This window comes from Cavia porcellus, unplaced genomic scaffold (assembly GCF_034190915.1).
Source record: "Cavia porcellus strain 051 isolate PalLab524CR breed Dunkin Hartley unplaced genomic scaffold, mCavPor4.1 scaffold_32, whole genome shotgun sequence".
NCBI classification, from domain to species: Eukaryota; Metazoa; Chordata; class Mammalia; order Rodentia; family Caviidae; genus Cavia; species Cavia porcellus.
In genome coordinates, this window is record NW_026947515.1 from 18,119,456 (window position 1) to 18,139,896 (window position 20,441).

Below are 20,441 nucleotides of genomic sequence, written 5' to 3' on the forward strand. Positions count from 1 at the left end.
AAAGGCTGAACAGACTGAAAAGTGAACAACTCTCCTTAGGTCCACAGAAAATGGAAGCTCATGGTGCAAACTACTGCCCCTAAAATTGGAGAGGTAGGAAAATAAAGAGAATCACAATTTCTAGAGCAGAGACTCACGTGCATAAACCTCTATGGGAATCAGTGCTGAGTACAGAAACCCAACGTGTGATTAGTGAATTGTGGAGGCACACTGTGGACAAATCTGAACATCTAACACTCCAGTCCTGTGGGTGTCTCCATGCTTTTGTGTGTTTGATCTTCAGGAACTCAACCATAGTCTTAGAATGAATATAAGACAAAATTCCCTTCACACTTCTGACAGGGAGAGGGGAAAATTAAGCATTTTGATATATGCCAGAGCATCTGCCCTCAGAAGAAAGGATTTAGCCAGAGCCTAACTAAACTGAGAGAAAAGAAATAATCAACTCCAGCCCCTTGTAGCCAAGCAGCGGGAGGACTGAAAAGCACCCAGAGGCAAGGCTAAGGCACTGAGACCTACTCAGAGGATGAGCGAATGCTTCCTTTTTCTTGCATTGGACCATCATGTTACTAAAGGCCTATTTATAACAGTTCCTATTACATCATGTGCAGCTAGCAAAATGAGAGAGTTACCGCGCAATCATAAAGTAAGCAACACAATCCAAAGAGACAGAGTTAGCCACAGAACTAGGTTTAGATAAGGCAGGGGCGTTGGAACTACCAGGCCAGACTATAAAACAACTAAGATTTGTAGGCAAAAATCTCTAATAGATAAAGTAGACAGCACGGCAAGGTTAGGTAATGTTAAGCAGAAGGATGGAAAGTCTAAGAAAAAGATTAAATACACTGGAAAGGAAATGAAATAGGTCTTTGATGAGTGTATTAGGGGACTCTACACAGAGAAGGAAAGTATCTCTGAACTTGCCGGAACTGATAAGCAAAGAGAAAAAGACTAAAGGAAGAAATACAGAAATATAAAAATTGTGGAAAAATTATACGAAAGGTATACATATGAGTCAGTTTTCCATCGCTTTAACAAAATGCTTAAGGTAATTAACTTATAAAGAAAGAAGTTATATTTCGTCTCATAAGCTTTGGATATTTAAGTCCAAGATAGGGTCGATCCATTGTTTTGGGCTGTAGTAGCAGCCCAGATAGCAACGGCAGGGAGCAGGCGGCACAGCAAATTGCTCATATATTCAGGAAGCAAAAAGGAGAAATCGGCTGAGTTCCCACAATCCCTTCAAGGAGATACCCCCAAAGACCAAAGGACCTACCTCCTACGGGTTCCCCACCCCCCGGTAACACCACCCTAGTGACCACAATCTTAATATTTGGATTTCTGAGGGGTACTTGATATCCAAACTGTAGCAGTGTAACAGATGCATCATGGCAAAAACACCAGAGGAGAAGAAAGAAGCCAGGCATGATGGCTCGTTCCTGTAATCCCAGCTACAGGAGGGGCTGAGGCAAAAAAATTACAATTTCAAAGCCAGTCAGGCAATTTAGCAGGACATTGTCTCAAGGTAAAATCTGAAAAAGATGGAAACGTAGCTCAGTAGCCTTATTAAAGCTATCCAGTAGGACAGCCAGTAAAGTACCCTGATGTAGCTCAGTATCTGCCTGTCAAACGCAAGGCCCTGAGTTTGATTCCTGGTACAAAAAAAAAGACTGTATTTCATCATTAAGTGACATATAACTGTAATTATATGTCAGAATATTTTGCATGTGTTGGGTTAAAAATATGTTGTTAATTTCACTGATTTATTTTTGCTTGTTTAGCATGATGTCGCTGCTATAATTTTTCACAGTTTTCAAATTAGTTTTCAAATGTGGGTAGTTTTTCTGCCTTACATTGTATTACACTGAATGTCTGGGATCTAGAAAGTGCCTAACACATAATAGGCAATCAATAAATATTTGCCAAATAAACCTAGCCCCACATTACCATTATAACTTGAAAACACCCTTCCTTATAAAATGATTCAAAAGATGATTAATAATCACAGCTAAAAGCCACGTAATTTTAAAAATATAAAATCATTAACCATCAAAATGTCAACCTTCAAAGGGGGGGCTCACTTCAGTTTTTAGACCATTAGACTCTGTCCAGACCTTTTTCTGTGAACATTTTGATAGCTGAGTCAAAATGGTATGTGTGAGTGTGAACAATGCAATTCTGCAGTTTCTTTTTTTCAATCCCCAGTGCTAGACAAAAGAGCTAAATATTGATAAAAATGAAGCCTATTAGAATAATGTAATCAGAAGTTTGATACAGTGAGCATAGTGCCACGTCAGCATTGCAGAGTTTGGGCATCAGGAGGTTAGAGGAAAGAAAAGAAAACAGGGAAACAAGGAAGAAAGAAAAACGAAAGGATTGCTTAATAAATAAATTCAGTATTTTGAGTCTCCCACAATCAGCCCTCAGGCACAAAGGTCTGAGCTGAAAACCGTGAGATTCACATTCCTGAATGCTAAGCATATGGGAGTCAAACTCTTGAAAGGAACCAGGACTTCTGAGTGTCTGGGTGCAGGGTGCCAGATGGGAAGCAGACAGGTTTACCTCAAAGAGCAGACCACTATAGGAGGTGGAGCCTGTTGGACTTCCTGAGAAGGACATGTCCGGGCATGGCTGTTGTGCCAGAATGCTACCAACACCCTCTGTGGACCTGGAGAGCCCTGAAGCCCCAGCGAATGTCTTGTCTGGTAAAGACCCCTTTGGGTCCCAAGCACTTGCTGTTGGTCCTCTGTTGAGTGCTGCCACCATTTACTGTTCACTCCTCAGTGACAGCAACAAATGTTTCAGTTGTGCTGACACTTTCAGTAGGCTAAGGAAGCCTGTTCCACGGAAAAGCACGTCAAGTGTGGCTAAGAGCCGAACCTAAGTTTAATGTCTCCCTGTGACGCTGGGTCAGCTGTGTGAAGAATAGGGTCAGTGTAGGAAAAGGCACAAGAACATCGCCTAACACAGAGAAGGTTCTTAGTGAATGAGAACCGCCATATTAGAGCCACAGAGATGCCCAACCTCTTTGTCACCAGAGACCAGGCTGGAGTCACCATGAAACAAACAAAGCCAACCGGCCCACACAAAGGTCGCACTTATACTTTGTCCTCACAGCATCCTCACGGAGGAGGTAATAGCCACCAGCACGTGCTAAAAAGAACTTGTGGTGTCCATTATCATAGCTGGGGTCTGGGCAGAGTGAGTGATGGCAGCTGAATTAAGGGCAAGAAGTGAGTAGTGACAAGGAATGAGGACAAGCGGTGTAACCGCCCTAGGCCTGATGGGACAGCCGAGCAGAGCCCAGCAGAGAGCTCTTTCCCTTCCACCCTCTGCTCTCTGCCAGTCAAAACCACTGCCAAACCCATCGCGAAGTCCGAGGTGGAGGGGCCTGGTAGTGCCAGCGATGGAGTTAGCTTCTACCCCCAGCGCAGGGTGCAGAGTGTCTCTAGAGGGGGAAGTGGAGGGTGTCCAACACTGTACTTGCTCTGTTGGAAGCAGAAAAGATCTTAAATCCATTGCCGTGAGAGTTAGGCCATCAAAACCTTCGGGAAACGCCCTTCATTATAATCTCAGGTAGAAATCTTGATGGTGGACCCACCCTGGTGGGAGAACCCTGGCCTTAAGAACCTTGATATCCACCTGCTGAGGAAGCCTGGACCACCGAAAAGCACGATTCTTACTGATGGAAAGCTTTTGAGAGCTCAAGCTGTTACAGCAGTTCTGTTGGGGTAGCCTGTTGTGAATTTATTAGTGTCTGTTTGCCTACAGTCTGAGTTAAACTGGAGACTCCAGGGAAATGTGATTCAGACAGGTTCAGGAACTCTGCACCGACAAAGGCTAAAGCCACTGTTGTCTAACACGACTCCACAAGGATGCAATAGAATTTCAGCATGTCCCCAGGCATGTGGGCTCACTGTAGGACCAGTCCAGCAGCGGATTCCCCAGCCAACCATGTGGATGCGTGACTCTGTTTCTGAGGGCCTGGCCCCTTCACAAACCCACAGGGTGCCCCTAGTGGGCCTCCTACCACCCTCAGTGCTGGCCTGTCCTTGACAAAAGGGTTCCCTTCATGGGAAGCAGAGTGACTGGTACCAAATCTAGACATGTACAAAGAAGGGGCCAAACCAGAAGAGAGCTAGGATAAGCTTCAGCTCAACCAGGCTCTCACTTGACTTCAAGTAGCTGTTTTTTTTTTCTGATGCATCTTTCTAGTTATTTTGTCTTGATTATAAAAACACACAAAAATCTCCCATAATTTATTATCCTAAATAACAGCATTTAACCTTTACCTGCATATTCTTTTCCTCTAGAGATTCTGACTTAATTGGATTTGAATGGGGTCAAGTGTCTTTTTTTTTGGTCTTTTTGAGACAGGGTCTCACTATGCAGTTCAGGCTGGCCTTGAGCTTACTTTGTAGCCAAAGCTGGTCTCAAACTCGCAATGATCCTCCTGCCTCAGCCTCCCGAGTGCTGGGATTACAGGGGCGAGCCACCATGCCCAGTTTCCAAGTGTCATTTTTAAACTGTGGCAAAATACACATAACATAAAAGTTTAGCTCACTTTAAAAACTCTTATTATTGTAGAGGGTCAGGGGATTAGCTCAGCAGCACAAGCACCTGCCTAACAAGTATGAGGTTGTGCATTCAATCCCTGGGACCAAAAAAACAAAAACCCTCTTATTGTACAAATAATACAGAATTTCAAAGAAATAACAGTAAGAAATCACTAGCTGATAAATTACATATTGTTATCTTAATAGTAGTTGTTCAAGTTACAAAATTAAAGCATAAAAAGTGGACAATCAGTGACAATACAATCTATTCTGTTTGATCAACTACCAAAAACTTAGTAGTATGGTCATCTATCTTGCACACTTATACATACATACAGTTATATCCATTAGAGCATTTTCTCTCCTTTTTTCTGTTTTTTTTTTTCCTCTAAATTAAAAAAAAAAAAACTCTTACTGTAGCTGGGTATGATGGCACACACCTGCAATCCCAGCATTTAGGAGGCTGAAGCAGGAGGATGATTGCAAGTTCGAAGCCATTCTGAACTGCATTGCGAGACCCTGTCTCAAAATGAAACAAAACAAAACAAAAACTTTTATCGTGAGCTGAGTGTGATGGTTCATGCCTGTAAGCTCAGCACTCAGGAAGCAGAGGGAGGGGTATCACAAGGCTGAGCCCAGCCTGTGCAACTTAGCAAAATTTAAAATTTTTCAATGATAAAATAAATTTTTTTAAAAGGCTAGGGATGTACCTCAGTGCAAAGGACCTAGATACAAACCCCAGTACCTCAAAAATCAATAAATATTCTAACTGAGCACTTACTATATGTGCTGGGTACCAGCATATCCAAAACCAACACAGTCACTGCCTCCTGATAAGAAATATTAGTGAACAATAGCCATGGTACAAGAAGGTTAGAGACGGGTCATGCAGAATTCTAGGTTTTGCTAGCATTGTTTCATCTGTACATTTATTTACCAAGCATACTATACAAGGCACTGAACCAGGCACCAGGAGCACAGGTGCAAGCAAAAGCTCAGCCAGTCCCTCATGAACTAGGTACCTAGATCTCATCTTTAACTCTTGCCTTTCTTCTCCTGGTGAGGATATTTTTATTTGGTGACATACTCTATTAATTCAATTTACATTACACTTGGCATAGACAGGCAGAACAGGGGTTACCTGACCCTTCATAGTTAAAATGCTTTGCCCAAATTCATAGCACTGGAAAGGTCCCCAGGCTGCCAGCCTTAACCCAAGCAGTCGCAGGGGCCATGTGCGCTGCCACAGGAGGGTCTCTGTGGGCCGTGGCTATCATTGCTCTAAAGCATAGGGCCAACCCTTGCTCCAGCCCAGCCCAGCACATAGCCACTCTCCACCCCGGGAGCATCTCTGGAACATTCTCGAAGACTTCATTAAACATCACCAGGAAGTCAGCTTCTTCAAGTACATTTCCTGGACACTGACGCTTTCTATCACCAGCAAACCTCTTGGCCAAAATGAATATTAATGAAATGAAGGGTGGAAGACAGGAGAAAGAAAACAACTGAGCTCCCGAGAGCATGTCCACTGCTTCACAAGCCCTCTCCCTTCCAAGTGTCCCCACCCTCTGCTGCCACCCCCTTGTCCCTTCAGTCTGATGACCAAAGAACTCTGCATGGGAGACAGAATGGGATACAGCTGGGTCAAGGGAGGAGTGGATCAGAAGCATCTTCAATAAAGAAGGCTGCAAAATCCAGGTCACTTGGCCCTCCTGAAAAAATGCCATAGCATCCTTTCAGTGAGCAGCTCCCTCCCACTTGTGGCTCGGGGTAAAGGGGTGACTCTGGGTTCCTGCCAATGTCTGCCCTGATTGGCTGGCCCAGCCCTGTGTCAGGCATCACAAGCTCTGAGAAGGGTACACGTAAAGGAGGCACACAGCGAGATTTATGGCTCTGTGTGACAGGTTCCCTCCCACAGAACAGAGAAGAGACACAATCTGCTAGAAGTGACTTTTCAAATTATCTGCAGAAAACATTAGTGGATATTTTCCCATCTGCATGCCTCCAGGCCTTATTGAGTCATAAAAAGTAAATGATTTCCCTGAATGCTTTGACAAACCTGATAGTTCCAAGCCATTTTCAAGCTGATTGATTTGCCATTATGCATCCCAGTGTTTCTCACATAAAGACTTCTTGGCAAAGACAGGGCTAAAAGAAAACCTCCCGCCCCTCGCAGAGGGAAGCCGTGGCCAGGAAAACCAGCAGAGGCGAGGCTTAGTTGGTGTGGAGTTGCTGAAACACCAGGAAGGCTTCCCAGAGGTGGTGGCTTTGGAAATAGTCCTAAAAGGAGTGGCAGGTATGACTGTCAGGGAAGTGGGAGGAAGGATGTTGTGCTCCTCACACAACACAGGAAGACAAAAAACAAGCAAGGTGCTCTCCGGGCTGTCCACCTGCACTAGGCCAAGGTCAGCAGAGCACAGAAAACATGACCAAAAGCTAAACTTAGGAGCTGACTGCTAAGGACAGCCATGCTACTTAAGCCTCCAAACATGGGCCTATAGGACGGTGGAGAGGCCTTGAGGTCAGTTGTCACCAAAATCCGGAGTTGGCCTGATTCAAAAGGAAGGACACGTTGATCCCTGCTCTGCACCCTCCCTGGCGGCTATCTGGTGCTAGAAGAGGCTTGTTCCGCACCAACTTCCTGTAGTGTCCTCAGTCTAATGGGAACAGGAGGCCAGCAGGCCAGGGAGACGCCTCAGCTGCTGCAGAAAGATGAGACTGGCTGGTCTCTGGGTCAGATCTCTGCTTTGTCTTCGCGGGCACACAACATGGAGTCATAGATCTCACTCTTGCCGGGTGATGTAAGGAGCCATGCCCCCTTCAGGGGGATTTTAGTCCCCCAGAGTGGGTGGCCCAGCCCAAGATTTGCCTCAGAGGACAAGTGGGGGATGAAAATGTCTCCCCCTTCTCCTGCAGGGTGGAGTCATTACTAACACCACAGACTTCCTGAAGATCTAAGAAGGTCACCCAAGGGGTAAGGCTTTGAGCACCATGGCCAGGCAGCCTGACCCTTCCTATGCCTCAAGCACTGGAAAAATAAAACACAGCTTCACTCACACACACACACACACACACACACACACACACACACACACACACCCAGAAATGCGCTGGGGAGTGGCTCAGTGGTAAGAGTGCTTGTCTAACAGGCAAGAGGCCCTAGATTCCCTCCTCAGCACTATAAAGAAAAGAAAGAAGAAAAAAATTAGCAATGCGAGACATGCTCTACAAAGTAAAGACACAGCTTAGGACTCGGAGCAAAAGAACGTCTAGAACGGATTCGGCCCATCAGAAAGGTTTCCATTGAAGTGGCTTCTGTGAAGCTGTAAGAAGTCGAGGACATGGCCAGGTAGAAGGGCAGGAAAGCAGCATTCAAGGCAGATGCAAGAAAGCTGCAGGTGAAAAAGAGCTGGAGCAAAGGCCCTGTGGTTCCCCGTGCATACCTGGCCCTGCCGAGGCCCACTGTCCAGGGGTTCAGTGACAGTAGACCAGCCCACAGAAGAGGCCCTTGAGTGGATAGCCATAAACCAGCAGTATGGAACTGCTATATGGAACTGAGGTGTTGGGCCCTTTCCGTGGGCAAAGGAGAATGAAAATAAGCCACCCCATGGCACCCGCACCGCAGACTGCCCCAAGTGAAATGTGTTTTTGTAAGGTACCTCCTGTCCTCATTCCTGTGGTCCTGACACCAGCAGCTCCACACACACAAACAGCATGATGTGCAGACTGCTGGCTTCTGCCTCACACGGTCCCTGCTCACCACATCCCCAGCCCATGCCAAAACTGTTTCTAAAATCCAAAGCAGACGTTTACCCCATCTACAACAGCCACGCCAGCCAGAGAGGAATCGGCCTTCTGCTCTCTGCTGGCCTGTGGGCCTCTGTCTGTAGTCCCCCTGCCCACTCCCTGCTGAAGTCCCTTTCATCCCTCCGGTACCATCAAAAACTGCGTCCCCCAGGAAGCCTGCCCCTTTGGATCTCCACTGTGGCACCCAACATACTGCCCACCTTGGAGCTGCCCATTGTGAGGTTCTCTCCCCAACATCAGGTGATGTCCAGAGCGGGGCACTGAGACGTTTTTCCCTGTGCTCTCCACAACACATGTAACTGCTCAGTGAGTGTCTGCAGAGTGGGATTGAGCCTGGCAAACCCCACTCTCAGAGCAGTCTCTACTAGGAGGCAGAGAATTACAGAGTAACTGCCTGGGCTCTGCCCTCTGGTCCCCAAAGACAGGACTTCCTTGGAGCTTGGGCTCACCTCTTAGTCTTATGGTCCTCATCCCAGGGTTGAGATCATGTGTACTTTGTGTCTTGTTTTGTTTTGTCTTTCTGAGACAACTTGCAGCAATCCTCCTGCCTCAGCTTCCTGAGTGCTGGGATTATTGGGGTGGGACACCATTCCCTGGTGAGATCATGCATGCTTTGTAGATAAACTTATGAGTGTTTTTCGTGTTTAGGCACAAAACGAGCTGATGAATTCAGGCTTGTACCTGATGCTACTGCTTCACCTGTATGAGCAGAGATTTGCAGAACTCATGAGTCTTGACTATGGGCGATTTATGAGCGAAACAGTAAGTCTGTCCCTGACCTGGAGTCGTCTGCTGCAGCCTAAAAAACCCTGTGGAGGTGTTTACTAGACATGCAACTGTTGAGGCCCTCACAGACACTTGGTAGGACAGGGGACTACCATTTTTAGGGCTAAGATCCAGCAGCTGCTGAGTGTAGGTACCATGAGCCTCTGGCTGGAAAGTAAGTGATAATCACATTAATTGTTTACTATTAATCATGAGTAGTAATTAAATAGTCATAGAAGTGAGAGACTCTCTGGGGATATTTACTTCCTAACATGGAGGCTGACAAGGATGATGGGGCTGGACGTCCACTATGTCTGGGCACACTGACTGCCCAAGTATGAAAGATCTGTGAGAAAGTGGTAACTTCTCGAAGGAGAGGTGATGAGCAACCGAACCCTATGACAAGCCTTTCTTCCTGTTCTGCTTTGAATCCAGAGTAGATTATGTCAGTGTGAGTGTGAGTGTGTGAGTGTGTGTGTGTGTGTGTGTGTGTGTGTGTGTGTGTGTGTGTACTTGCTGAAGGAGACAAGCTGCCAGGAAATCAAGGAACTGATGGTGACCCTGTTTTAAGAGATGAAAATGTACTTACCAGGAATAGTCATCTATGGCTGCCCTTTCTTTAATAAGAAGCCTGGGCCCTCTCAGAGTCTGTATAGTTTAGAGGGAGAGGCATAGCTCTACCACTAGCTGGGGTTTGACTTTTGCAAAATCAAGATGGTCTGACCTAGGAAGTATCCTAGGGTACTTGGCCATTGTCAGGTCAGCCCCTTGAGCCCTACAGGACTTCCCCTTCCATCAAACAGCTGTCTGTGACCAAGCCCGGCAAGAGCTCCTCAAGGTCAGGAGCATCCCTTTCCTTAAGGTCATGGCTGGGGTGGCTATGCCCTTGGGCTTCTCAAGACAGCCCAGGAAACTTAGGTCTTGACCTCTGCTCCTGTCAGAAGGTCCTGACAGAAGGTGAGCCAGTGTGGCAGTGGACTGGTAGTACCCAGAGGAAGTTTTACTGACCTGCCATCTCGCTCCATGTACCTCTCATCAGTCTCCTTTCTTCTCTCTCTCTCTCTCTGTCTCTCTCTCCACCCTCCTGTTTCTCCTTCCAATGGCCAGAGGTTGGGGCGCACTCTCCCAGGCATTCCTTAACACCCCTCTACGCTGTGTGACCTCAGGCTGTGTTAACCTTTACAGCCACTCCTATCAACAAATGCAGATTCAAAGCCATCAGCCATAAGAATTCTAGATTATTTTCTACTTTTTCCAGCTTAAATTTTCCCTTTAGACCCCGAGCTCCCAAATAGGAAAACAGGCTGGGTCTCTGCCAACATATCTCCTCCGGAATCTCAGCCTTCTTTTGACCCAGGCCTGTCCTTCCTTAACTCTTCCATGGTTTTAATGACCACATAAATTCCTCAGAGAAATACATTTAAAAGAAAAAAAAAAAAAAAGAAAGTACAGGAAGCAGGATATGATCCTTTGTGAACATTTCTGTAACTTCATTTTCCTGATTCCACATCTTCTTAATGAACTTTTTTATTGCACACTGAACTTCAAAGCACGCAGGGTTGATGCAGGTTACAGATGGCCCCAGCATCAGTGAGCTAATGCAAGTGACATCAGCCACTAGGACAGCAAAGCAAACATGGGAAGACAAACAGTACAACCCCGTGGATGAAGACCAAGGCCCTAGAGCAGCCACAGCAAACCTTTTAGACCTTTCAGTGATATAAACAACCCAGAGCGGCACGCGTGCCACAGGTTAACCAACACTGACCGAGTGCATTGACTCAGAGGAAACTTCCAGGAAAACTCTTTTAGAGAAAGAGTAAGTTATACCAGCACCAAGCTGGGAACCAGAATAGAAAGCAGCAGCAAGGGCCAAGTTGAGAAACTCTGAAAAAGACCTTACTCACCTTAATCACCAAGCAATAGCTGATTCAAAACACCAATTAAGAGGAAACAGAAAATAAAAGCAATTGTATTTACACCCCAGGGTCTTCCGATGGAAGTCGCACACTCTCTAAAGGTAACATTTAGTAAAAGAGAAGCACTGAGTAGGAAGAGAAGCCTTTTTCCATTCCTTATCTAACAGGACTGGAGAACTGGAGCTATTCATGGTGGGCTTCTTGTGTCTCATCAGGACGACAAACGCCTGTTACTGGTGACAGTCATCATTTCCTCCCTTTGACACGCACAGTCCCACACCAGGGGCTGAGATAGGATTATGATGCCATGATGCCCCTTTCTTTGAGAAGCTTAGGATCAAGTGAAGAGATGATGTTCACACATTTATAAAATCTGGAAACTACTTAACAGGAGCTCATGGGCCGGAGAACTCAGGTCCAGACTGTGAAATCACGGGCTTCCCGTGACTCAGGCCTCCTATGCCTGTCTTTCCCGATGCTGGGCACACAGTGGGTCATAGCTGACTGTTGACCACGGCCCAGGCACTGTGGATCCCCGGAACACTGGGTGATTGCAAATGGACCAAATGACTGCTACCTAAAGAAGTGGTGTGCATGGGTTGAGGGGGTTCATTAGAAACTTGGGGCAGAAATTCTTCATCTCTTTTGTATCCCACAATTCTCCAGTGCCTAAAATTTGCCTATTATATAATAGACGCACAGCATGGTGATACACGCCTGTAATCCCAGCACTTGGGAGGCTGAGGCAGGAGGATCACCGTGAGTTTGAAGCCAGCCTAGGTTACACAGTGAGTTCAAGGCCAGCCTGAACACCATAACAAGACCCTGTCTCAAAATCCAACAAAAAACAGCAACAACAACAAAAACAGATGCTCAATAACTTGTTGCTACACAGTGAACTAATGAATCAGGACACACTTCTTCCAAGAAGCGAGTCTTGAATTATGTTTTAGAGAAAGTAGAAGTACAAATTTATGGAAAGAACAGTATTCTAGATAAGGAACACTCCCAACTTCAAGGTATATACATTTATTCTGCACACCTACTGTATACCCAGTTGTAAATTAGATCTTGGGAATGCAGAGATGATTAAGACACAACTTGCCTATAAGACTCAGAGCCAGAAGAGAGAATACACTCGTGATCAGGAGTACCCCAAACTGTGCTGTGTAGGAGACCAAGGCAGTAAGGGGGAACACCCAGCAGTCAGAGGAAATGAGGAACCACCAGTCTTGCCTCCTCTTTCTACCCCTTCCTTTCCTCCAGGATGGGTGCTACAGGTCCACTCTTGGGGACACCAGCTAGTACCTTGCTTTTAATCGATCAGGTTCTGTTTGCCCCTTGCTGTCAGTCTTCATTGAGAGTCTGGTAGCAAAACTCTTTCCATTATCACTCTTTGCAACTGATCCATGCAGGACTCGTTTAGACTGTCTTGGAGACTGATAGAATTTTCGACGTGGCTAGAAGATAAGAAGTATGAAATAAAAGTGGCCTTTATTTTAAGAATGTGGAGAGAGACTCCATGACCCTCCAGGATCTGGCATTCTCTCCGCCAGACGCGTGGTGTAGGGGCATACATGTAGCTTAGGTTTGGGGTGGTGCCTAAGGGGCATTAGTGATGCACAGGTAGCCCATTGGTATTCATTTCGTGACACAGGTAAATTGCCTAGGGGCGGGAGAGGTGACCTCAAGACAGAGCCCCTTGGTTCCACCTCCCAGCCTCCCACCGGCTACAGTGTCCCATCTGGGGCAAAATCCTTTCAGAGACTAGTTGGACAGGGTGAGTAGGGAGGAAAAGGTAACTCATGCAGACGGAAATGCAGTGGGGTAGAGACATGGAATGAGTCGTATGTTGTCGAAAAGGAGTTGTGTGGCTGGGACGGGCAGGAAGTGAGCCAGAGGTACAGGCAAGTATGCCAACAGGAAATGCTTAGGTGTGACTCTGGATGCTAATGAACAGTATCCAGCCAGGGGTTAACAGGCTGGGAGATTTGTATAGCTATTGGCACAGAGCAATTAGGGGCCATGGGAGGGGGCATGAGAGAAGAGTGTGGAGAAAGCAGGGCTGAAGGAAGCATTGCTGCACATGCCCAGGAGAAAGCTCTTTGGGTGGTTGGACGGGAGCAACTCGAAAGAACACAGGACCTTGAGAAAGGCTCGCCTGCCGCTACACGGCTCGTCTTGGTCTGATAGGGACACAGGCTGCCCTGGGAGGTGAAGCTAACTGGACTTGCCTTCCCTGACATTTTTATTTCACATCTACACGGGGCATCCCATCATTTGGGTTCGGCTCTCCCAGACCCTCATCCTGCGCTTCTTCCAATCCTGGTTCTTGTCTCCCTGTGATTATTATAATGTCTGCAGAAGACACTATAATTTGTCTTCTGCAGCAGGTGTGCTGTTGATGATGAAAACACAGGCTAGGTGGCCGGGGAGGTGACTGCAGTGGCCAGGGCAGGTGGAATCTCGAAGTTTTCAAATCCTGTGGGTCCATTCATGGCTTTGGCGGGATGGCCCATGTCTAGGGCCCCTCTCCATGTACTCTATCTCTACAGAATCGAGACCTTTTGCCTCAAGGGACTGAATCTACCCGAAACAATAAAAGTCTTGAGTTTGATCCCCAGTTAGAAAAAAACTTCCTACTCACCAGGATGGAGCTTCCCGGTATACTGTGAGGGTTGGTTACATAGACTGGATCACCTAGCACAGAATCTAGTGGCGGGTTGAATTTGCCTGGAAAGCCCAGAGACAATGGAGGTGGAGGTTAACATCGTCCTGATGTATAATTTATTGTGTAACTAGGACCTGCTACTCAAGATGAAATTCCATCTTCCCCTGCCTCTCTATGGGCACAAAAAAGGACAAGGTAGCAGAGCTGTCTCTGCACTGGCCAGGCAGCTGCCCAGTAACAGTGTCCAGCACCCCAGCCTGGGACAAAGCCCCACTTCTTCTAGGGGAAGAGCACTAGCCCCTCTGCAGAGGAGCCCACATCCTTGCTGCCTGGCACAATGGGCTCCCACGGAGTACACAGTGTTTCCTTTTGTAGCATAAAATGCCATAAAGTCAGAACAAAGAGAGCGCCCAGGGCCTTGATGGGTCTGCTGCTTCCTGCTGAGCAGAGAATACACCCGATTGTTTAAAAGCCAGTGGCGAGGCAAGTGGCCAATTAGCACAGCCCTCACCCCCATGGCCTGTAAATGTGATTCGGACCATGTGAATCGGATTCTGCTACTCAGATCAGTTGCTGAAAGGAAGGGAGTCGATTCACGTTTCCAAATTTAGAAGTCCCACACAGCAAAGGCGACCTGGGTTATCACCGCAGCCGCCCTGGGGCTGAGCCCTGTCAATGCTAGGTATCCACAGAGCCTTCTGCCACGCCTCGTGTTCCCTGCCCCTTTAAGGTGATGTAAGGGATTCCTAGAACATTCCTGAGCCCGGGGAATTGTACATCTGTTCACAATTGCATTGGAAAAACAATTCATTTCTCATTGTCTTCTTTCTCCTAGTTGTCAAGAAATTACCCACAACCCAGGCGAGAAGAAAATGAAAGTAGGTTTGGGGGTCAGTCCTGCTTTTCTGAGGGTGTTCGCTAAGTAGCTCTTTTTCTGTTACTGTGTTAACCCTAATGCTGTGGAAGGAAGTCATGACCAGAGGCAAAAACAACCCCACAAAGCTTGGGAATCTGTAGCTGCAGCGAGCCATCGGGAAGGCCAGTGCAAGCACGCTAGACACCAAACAGATAATAATTTTAATTCATCCTGAAAGCAAGGAAAAGGGTCAGGAAAGGGGAAGAGGGCATCAGCAAGCATAAGATAAATTGTTTTAGTTTTTTTTTTTTTCCCCTATCCTTTCCTTTTTTTCTTTTTCGCTGACATCTCCTAAGGGTTTTGTTTTGTTTTGTTTCTTCTCTTTTTTTCTTTTGCACGAGTTGGGGCAGGGGTCCGGCTAGGATCCTGTCTGGGATTCTCCTTCCCAAACCCTGTTTGGCCATTCCCAAAAGAAACCACATTCAGTGACAGGCAAGTGACTTGACTCCACTCCCTCATCATGGGCCCAATCGAGTGGGTCAGTTGGATTCGGAGGTCGAACAAAGCAAACAGGTCTCTGGAGTGAGGTTCCTCAAAGGAGGCGACACAGCTGTCTTCAGAGTGTGGAAATGTCTCCTCTCGGTTCCTAATTCCACCGAAATTCCAACTGGAGGGGAAAAAAACGTGCTTAATTAAAGCAGGAGGCTCCAAGTCAAACTCAGGAGGAACATCTCCATCAGCAGGGCAAATAAACACTGCAGTGAGCCGAGGGGGCTGGGTTGGGGGCGGGTAATAACAATTACGTCCCTAGAGGGTCTTCGGGGAGAATTACAACTACTGGACTTGAAAGGCTCCCAAGTGGTTCCCAAGCTGGCTTTGCCATCAGGATTATCCGAAAAACTTACCCAAAACACAGATTTCTGGGCCCTCCCGGCGATGTGGCCTCTGGCAAAGGATGGAGCCCTGGACCGCCTCTTCCACCCTCGGCCCGGTGACCTTACAGCCGCAAGTCTCGGGGACGCTTCGGGGAACCCCCAAGAGGCCTGCCAGAGACTAGTTCGACAGCTTACAGCTCCCCAGGGCGGGGCCCAGACTGCGACCCTAGAGAAGCCAATTTATTTATTATTCCGAGCACGCAGTCCCGGGAAGCCGGGCTGACCGTTTCCAGGGAGGGGCGGGAGCCGCCCGCGGTTCACAAAGGGACCCCCCGGGCCGCGAGCCCTGCGCCCTGCGCGCCCTGCAAGGCGGGGGGCGCTCCTGGAGAGGCCTGACCGCCGCTCGCCCCGCGGAGGCGCCGCCGCCCGCAGACAGGAGGGGCAGCAAGGTCTGTAAAGCACCTTTGTGTCGCCGCACGCACCACTTCGGGGAAGACGCCTCTGCGCCTCCGCCGGGTGGTGGGCGCAGCGCCGCACCTCGCCGGTCCTAAGCCAGGGCGGGGCGAGGGCGGCCGGCTCCCCAGAGGGCGAGCCAGCCATCCGGGCTCCGTGCACCCCGCGCACCCCGGGCGGGGAAGACACAGCGGGGTCCCCGTGCCGCGCCCCGCTGAGCCCCCTCTCCAGCTGCACCCTAGAGGCGCCCTTGGCTCTTCCCGATCCCGGAACCCGCGGAGCGGGCGCGCCCGGGTGGGTTCGGCTGGGCAGGGGCGTCCCCTAGTGCCCGGCGCGTGCAGCTGCGCCCTGCGGCTCGGCAGACCGACGGTGTCCTCCACCCCCACCCAAGGGCCCAGGTTCGGATACCAGGAAAGCTGCACCGTGGAGTCCAAGCAGGCCCTACAAGCGAATAATGACTCTGGAGGGCGTGCTCTGGAGGGGGGTGCTGCTTCAAAGGGAGTCTCCGTGGAGGGAAAGAGGGAGCGAGGGAAGGAGACAGGACGGGCTGCCTTCCCTTTTGCTCCCAGGCAGATCATGCTGACTGTCCTCTACTCTGCTTTCCCTGGTTAGGGACCCCCAGCTCTAGGATTCACCTCATGATGTCCTCTCAGCCCCAGCCTTAGTGTGCAAGTAGCCAGTTCTCCCTGCAAATGAAGGTCCAGGCCGTGTCCACCTGTCCCCATCCCTGCCCACACGGGAGACGTTGGCGGACACAGCCTTGGGACATCCTGGCATGCTAGCCTGTCTCAGCCCTTGACTGGCTTCCCGCCTGAGCCATTGGCAAGGCAAGAGCCAAGGCAACTCCAGGCAGAGCCAGAGGCAGCCAGCCTTGCCCCTGGGCCACAGTCTTCTTGCCCCTGGCATGACTCACCTGGTTGGCAGCACTGCCGCCTTATTATGGGCTGCCAGTGCTGAGTCACAGCTGTGGCCTGCTGCCCCAGCTTGATTCAGGTGAACCGGGAGGAGGAAGGGAAAATAGCAGGACACATCAGGTAGCAGAAGAGGTGCCAGCTGCCTTGCGGCTCTGTGGTGCTCATGCCACTTTAGTCACCAGGCTTACTTTGTCCCACCTCGAAATCAAAGCCCCACCCAGAAGTCACAAGTGGTACCACAAGGTAAGGACACCAAAGGAGAGCCCCTGGGTGTGTGCCAACTTGCCACATGTCTCTGGGATCCAGCCCCCTGATAGCTGCTTCTCAGCTGGCACAAATGACTGTCACCATAGCCAAACCCAAGCCCAAGGAAGGGAACCACCTGCTGATATCCATATAGATGAGGACATGAACAGGGACAGGAGCAAGGGCAGACATGAGAACCCTCAAGTCAAAGGCTGAGCCCCCCCCCCCACACACACAATCCACCCACCAAATCAGGGCTCCTAGCTTTTGGGGAAACTCTAGGGCAAAGGAGCAACTTGTAGGATTGGACTTTTCTAGAGGCAAAAGGTAGAGAGGGTTCTAGGAGGGATGGCTGCATATCACTTGGCCCTCACCGGCAGACACTCTGCCGGTCTTCAACAGTTAGAAACTTTCTAAATGGTCAGAGAGCGTCATGCAAGCCAAGGTAGAAAGGGATATAATGAGAACAAAACTTCCACCAAGGGCAGGGATGTAGCTTAGCAGCACAGAGCAAGGTCTTGAGTTTGATTCTTGGTACCCAAAAAAAATTTCCTCCAAGATCCAGGTGCAGTGGCGCACACCTGTCATCCCAGCACTCTAGGGGGCTGAGGTAGGGTTATAAATTGAAGCCCTCATCTAGGACAATCTACCAACTCAGCAAAACTCTGTCTCAAGGATTGAAAGAAAGGTAGAGGTATCGCTCAGTACAGAGGCCCTGCAATCAGTCTACTGTCCTGTACCTACAAAAGAAAGAAAGAAAATCTCAAAGCATAAGTAGGCCTCCTGCATTTACCTGTTCTACCTAGCCTCTGGTGCCTCCCCAGTGCCTCATTATTCTCCGTCAGGTACCTCTACCTCAGCCACTGTCCCTAGAAGACACCTTAGAAACCTAGCCCCACCTCCCCTCCCCCAACATATTAGAAAGTGGGAGTTGGCTGGGTGTGGCAGCACATGCCTGTAATCCCAGCGCTCGGAGGCTGAAGCAGGAGTATCACTACAAATTCAAGGCCAGTTTAGGCTATATAGTGAGTTTGAGGCCAGTTTGGACCACAGAAGGAGACCCTGTCTCAAAAAAAGAAACCGGAAGTTCTGTGGAGTGTTATTCCAAGAGGAGCCAAAGGGTGCTCCAGCTGTTCCACCCGTGAGCATTTGAACACCATACTGTAGGTAATATGGATATGTCTAGGCTTGCTCTCCAGTTACCCTTGGCCTAGCTGGGACCGCACTGGGAAATCGGGAGTCCCCAGCCCCAGATTGCCGTTTTCGGCTCCTCACACTGTTCCAGGTACTTAACCATGTGTGTGACTGGCCACGGGGGCCAGCGTGGGAGAAGGAAGGGTGGCAATGCCACACTCCTCCATGATAGATCCTGATGTCTACTGTGGCCCTAAGGTCTGAGAGATCTTCTTGCTTTCTAGATTCCGAGCTGCGAGATGGCCATGAAAGCAGCGTTTATCCCGGCCGAGACATCTAGCGAGGCACTGGCGTGGCGCTCCGCAGAGACTGCTCCACTCCGCAGCCCTCTCTACGTTCCTGCATACCTCCCGTCTCCCTCCTCTTTATGAAACTGTAACCAGTGTGTCCACAGTTACCATCCATACTTTGTTGCCCCTCTTTGAGGTCTGGCTTAGCACCCACAAACAACAATGGGGAGCACTCTAGTCCCCAACAGCACAGGTCACGTCGCCTGGGGCTGTTGAGCTGGTTGCAGGTTGTCTGCTGCTGGCCCTCAGCATAGAAAGCCGAGGGGGCTTGGCAGCCCTGAAAGGCCCCGCAGCCTGGGGTCCCCTCGTGGGGGACACCAGTTCAGGTCTCAGTTCAACCCGAGTGGAATGGGCCCAGGCATTCAGTAAACTTTGTTCTTACACCTTTGCCTTGTGCTCATGTCCCTCCTTGGACAAAGGCCGAGGGTCTTGAGCTTGCAGGAGGAGAAAGCTCACCTCACAGCCCACCTCACCTGCACTTCCACCTGCTGTCCACCACCATGGGGACGTCACGTCCTGGGCCCCCAGGGGTTGGGGCAGATGGTCCTCACTTAGGACCCAGTGTGTGGGTACTGTGCTGCTCTCTAATTGCACCTTAGGGTTGAAAGGTTAAGTCAGGACTTGAGATGAAAAAAGGACAGAAAGGATCAGTAAGAGTCATGTAATTGTGGGTATGACAGAGAAGAGAAAGAGAGGGAGAGAGAGAGATAAAAATATTAAAAGATAGAAGGGCCAGACCATGACACATGCAAACACATTATGCCAAGTGAAAGAAGCCAGATGCCCCAAACCAGATAGTCTTATTATTGAATTTGTACTCAATTTCTAGAATATGCTAAGCACAGGGACAGAAAGCAACCATGGTCTCTGGGAGCTGGGAAAGGAGCAGCCACTGACAGCAGATGGGCTGGTGGGGACTTTCAGAGTGACAAAGGTGCTATAAGGCTGGGCCGGGGTGATGGACAGATTTGCTCGAGCAAAAAGAGCTTGCAGGTTTGGGGAATAAACTGCTGCAAAACTGGAGGGGGCAAAGCGGGTGGTGGTGCCAGCGGGGGTGAGGGAGGCTGGATGGGCTCCCTTAAAGGCCCAGCCCACCCTCTGACATGTTCCAGTGAAGCAAAATGATGCAACCACTCAGAATCAGTAGGTTCAGCCAGGCAGCCTAGGCTGGAGATCAAAGACAAAATGAACAGACATCTTGCCTGTTAGAAGAGCCTAGACAAGCCACTGAAGTTGAGAATACCTCCACGACCTATACAAAATTCCTGACACCTCAATCCCCGGGCCCTGTAGGAAAGTAGGTCTTTGTATTTTTTTAACTGAACTTTAAGATTGGGTGAAGATTTGTTCAGGAGCCACTACTGAGAAACATGTAAGAAGGGGTACTGCATGTTTCAAAGTAAGTTTTCGATCCAGGTTTAACCCAGTTACTGAGGAGGCTGAGGCAGGAGGATCACTTGAGCACAGGAGTTCAAGGCCAGCTTAGGCAACATAGTGACATTTGATCTCTAATAAATGCATAATAAGTGAGCCTGACACAGTGGCACACACATGTAGTTCCAGCTTTCTAAGAGATTGAGGCAGAAGGATCACAAGTTCAAATTCTGGGGGCTGGGGATTTAGCTCAGTGGCATAAGTGCCTGCCTTGCAAGCAGGCAGTCATGAGTTTGATCCCCGGTACCGATAAAAAAGAAAAAGAAAAAAAAAAAAAAAAGTTCAAATTCTGCCTACAAAAATTAGTAAGTGAGGATTTATCTCAAAATCTAAAAATAAAAAATAGCTTGGGATATAGTTAAATGTGAAGGCACTGGATTCATTCCCCAGTACCAAAGAACTAAATCAAACAAACAAAAAACAGAGAATCAAATAGAATTGAGGTGGCCTTGTAAACATCC

The 20,441-nt window shown here is 48.7% G+C and overlaps 1 protein-coding gene and 1 long non-coding RNA gene across 6 annotated transcripts in view; one reads left to right on the top strand and one right to left on the bottom strand.

Annotated features, from left to right (window-relative positions):
* Marchf10 (membrane associated ring-CH-type finger 10) overlaps positions 1 to 18,933 on the top strand; it is a 94,537-nt gene extending 75,604 nt beyond the window's left edge. For all 5 annotated transcript variants that reach the window (XM_063241669.1, XM_063241667.1, XM_063241668.1 and 2 more), the window contains 3 exons: positions 9,012 to 9,125; positions 14,554 to 14,596; positions 18,481 to 18,933. In XM_063241669.1, the coding sequence (XP_063097739.1) occupies positions 9,012 to 9,125; positions 14,554 to 14,596; positions 18,481 to 18,536 (213 nt within the window). In that variant the 3' untranslated portion in view covers positions 18,537 to 18,933. The remainder of the gene's footprint in view (positions 1 to 9,011; positions 9,126 to 14,553; positions 14,597 to 18,480) is intronic.
* Positions 14,779 to 16,183, bottom strand: LOC106026784 (uncharacterized). Its single transcript, XR_001200361.3, has 3 exons — positions 15,912 to 16,183; positions 15,480 to 15,675; positions 14,779 to 15,241 (listed from the first exon to the last, which is right to left on the bottom strand). It is a non-coding gene; the product is annotated as an uncharacterized LOC106026784 (long non-coding RNA).
* Positions 18,934 to 20,441: the final 1,508 nt, after the last annotated feature.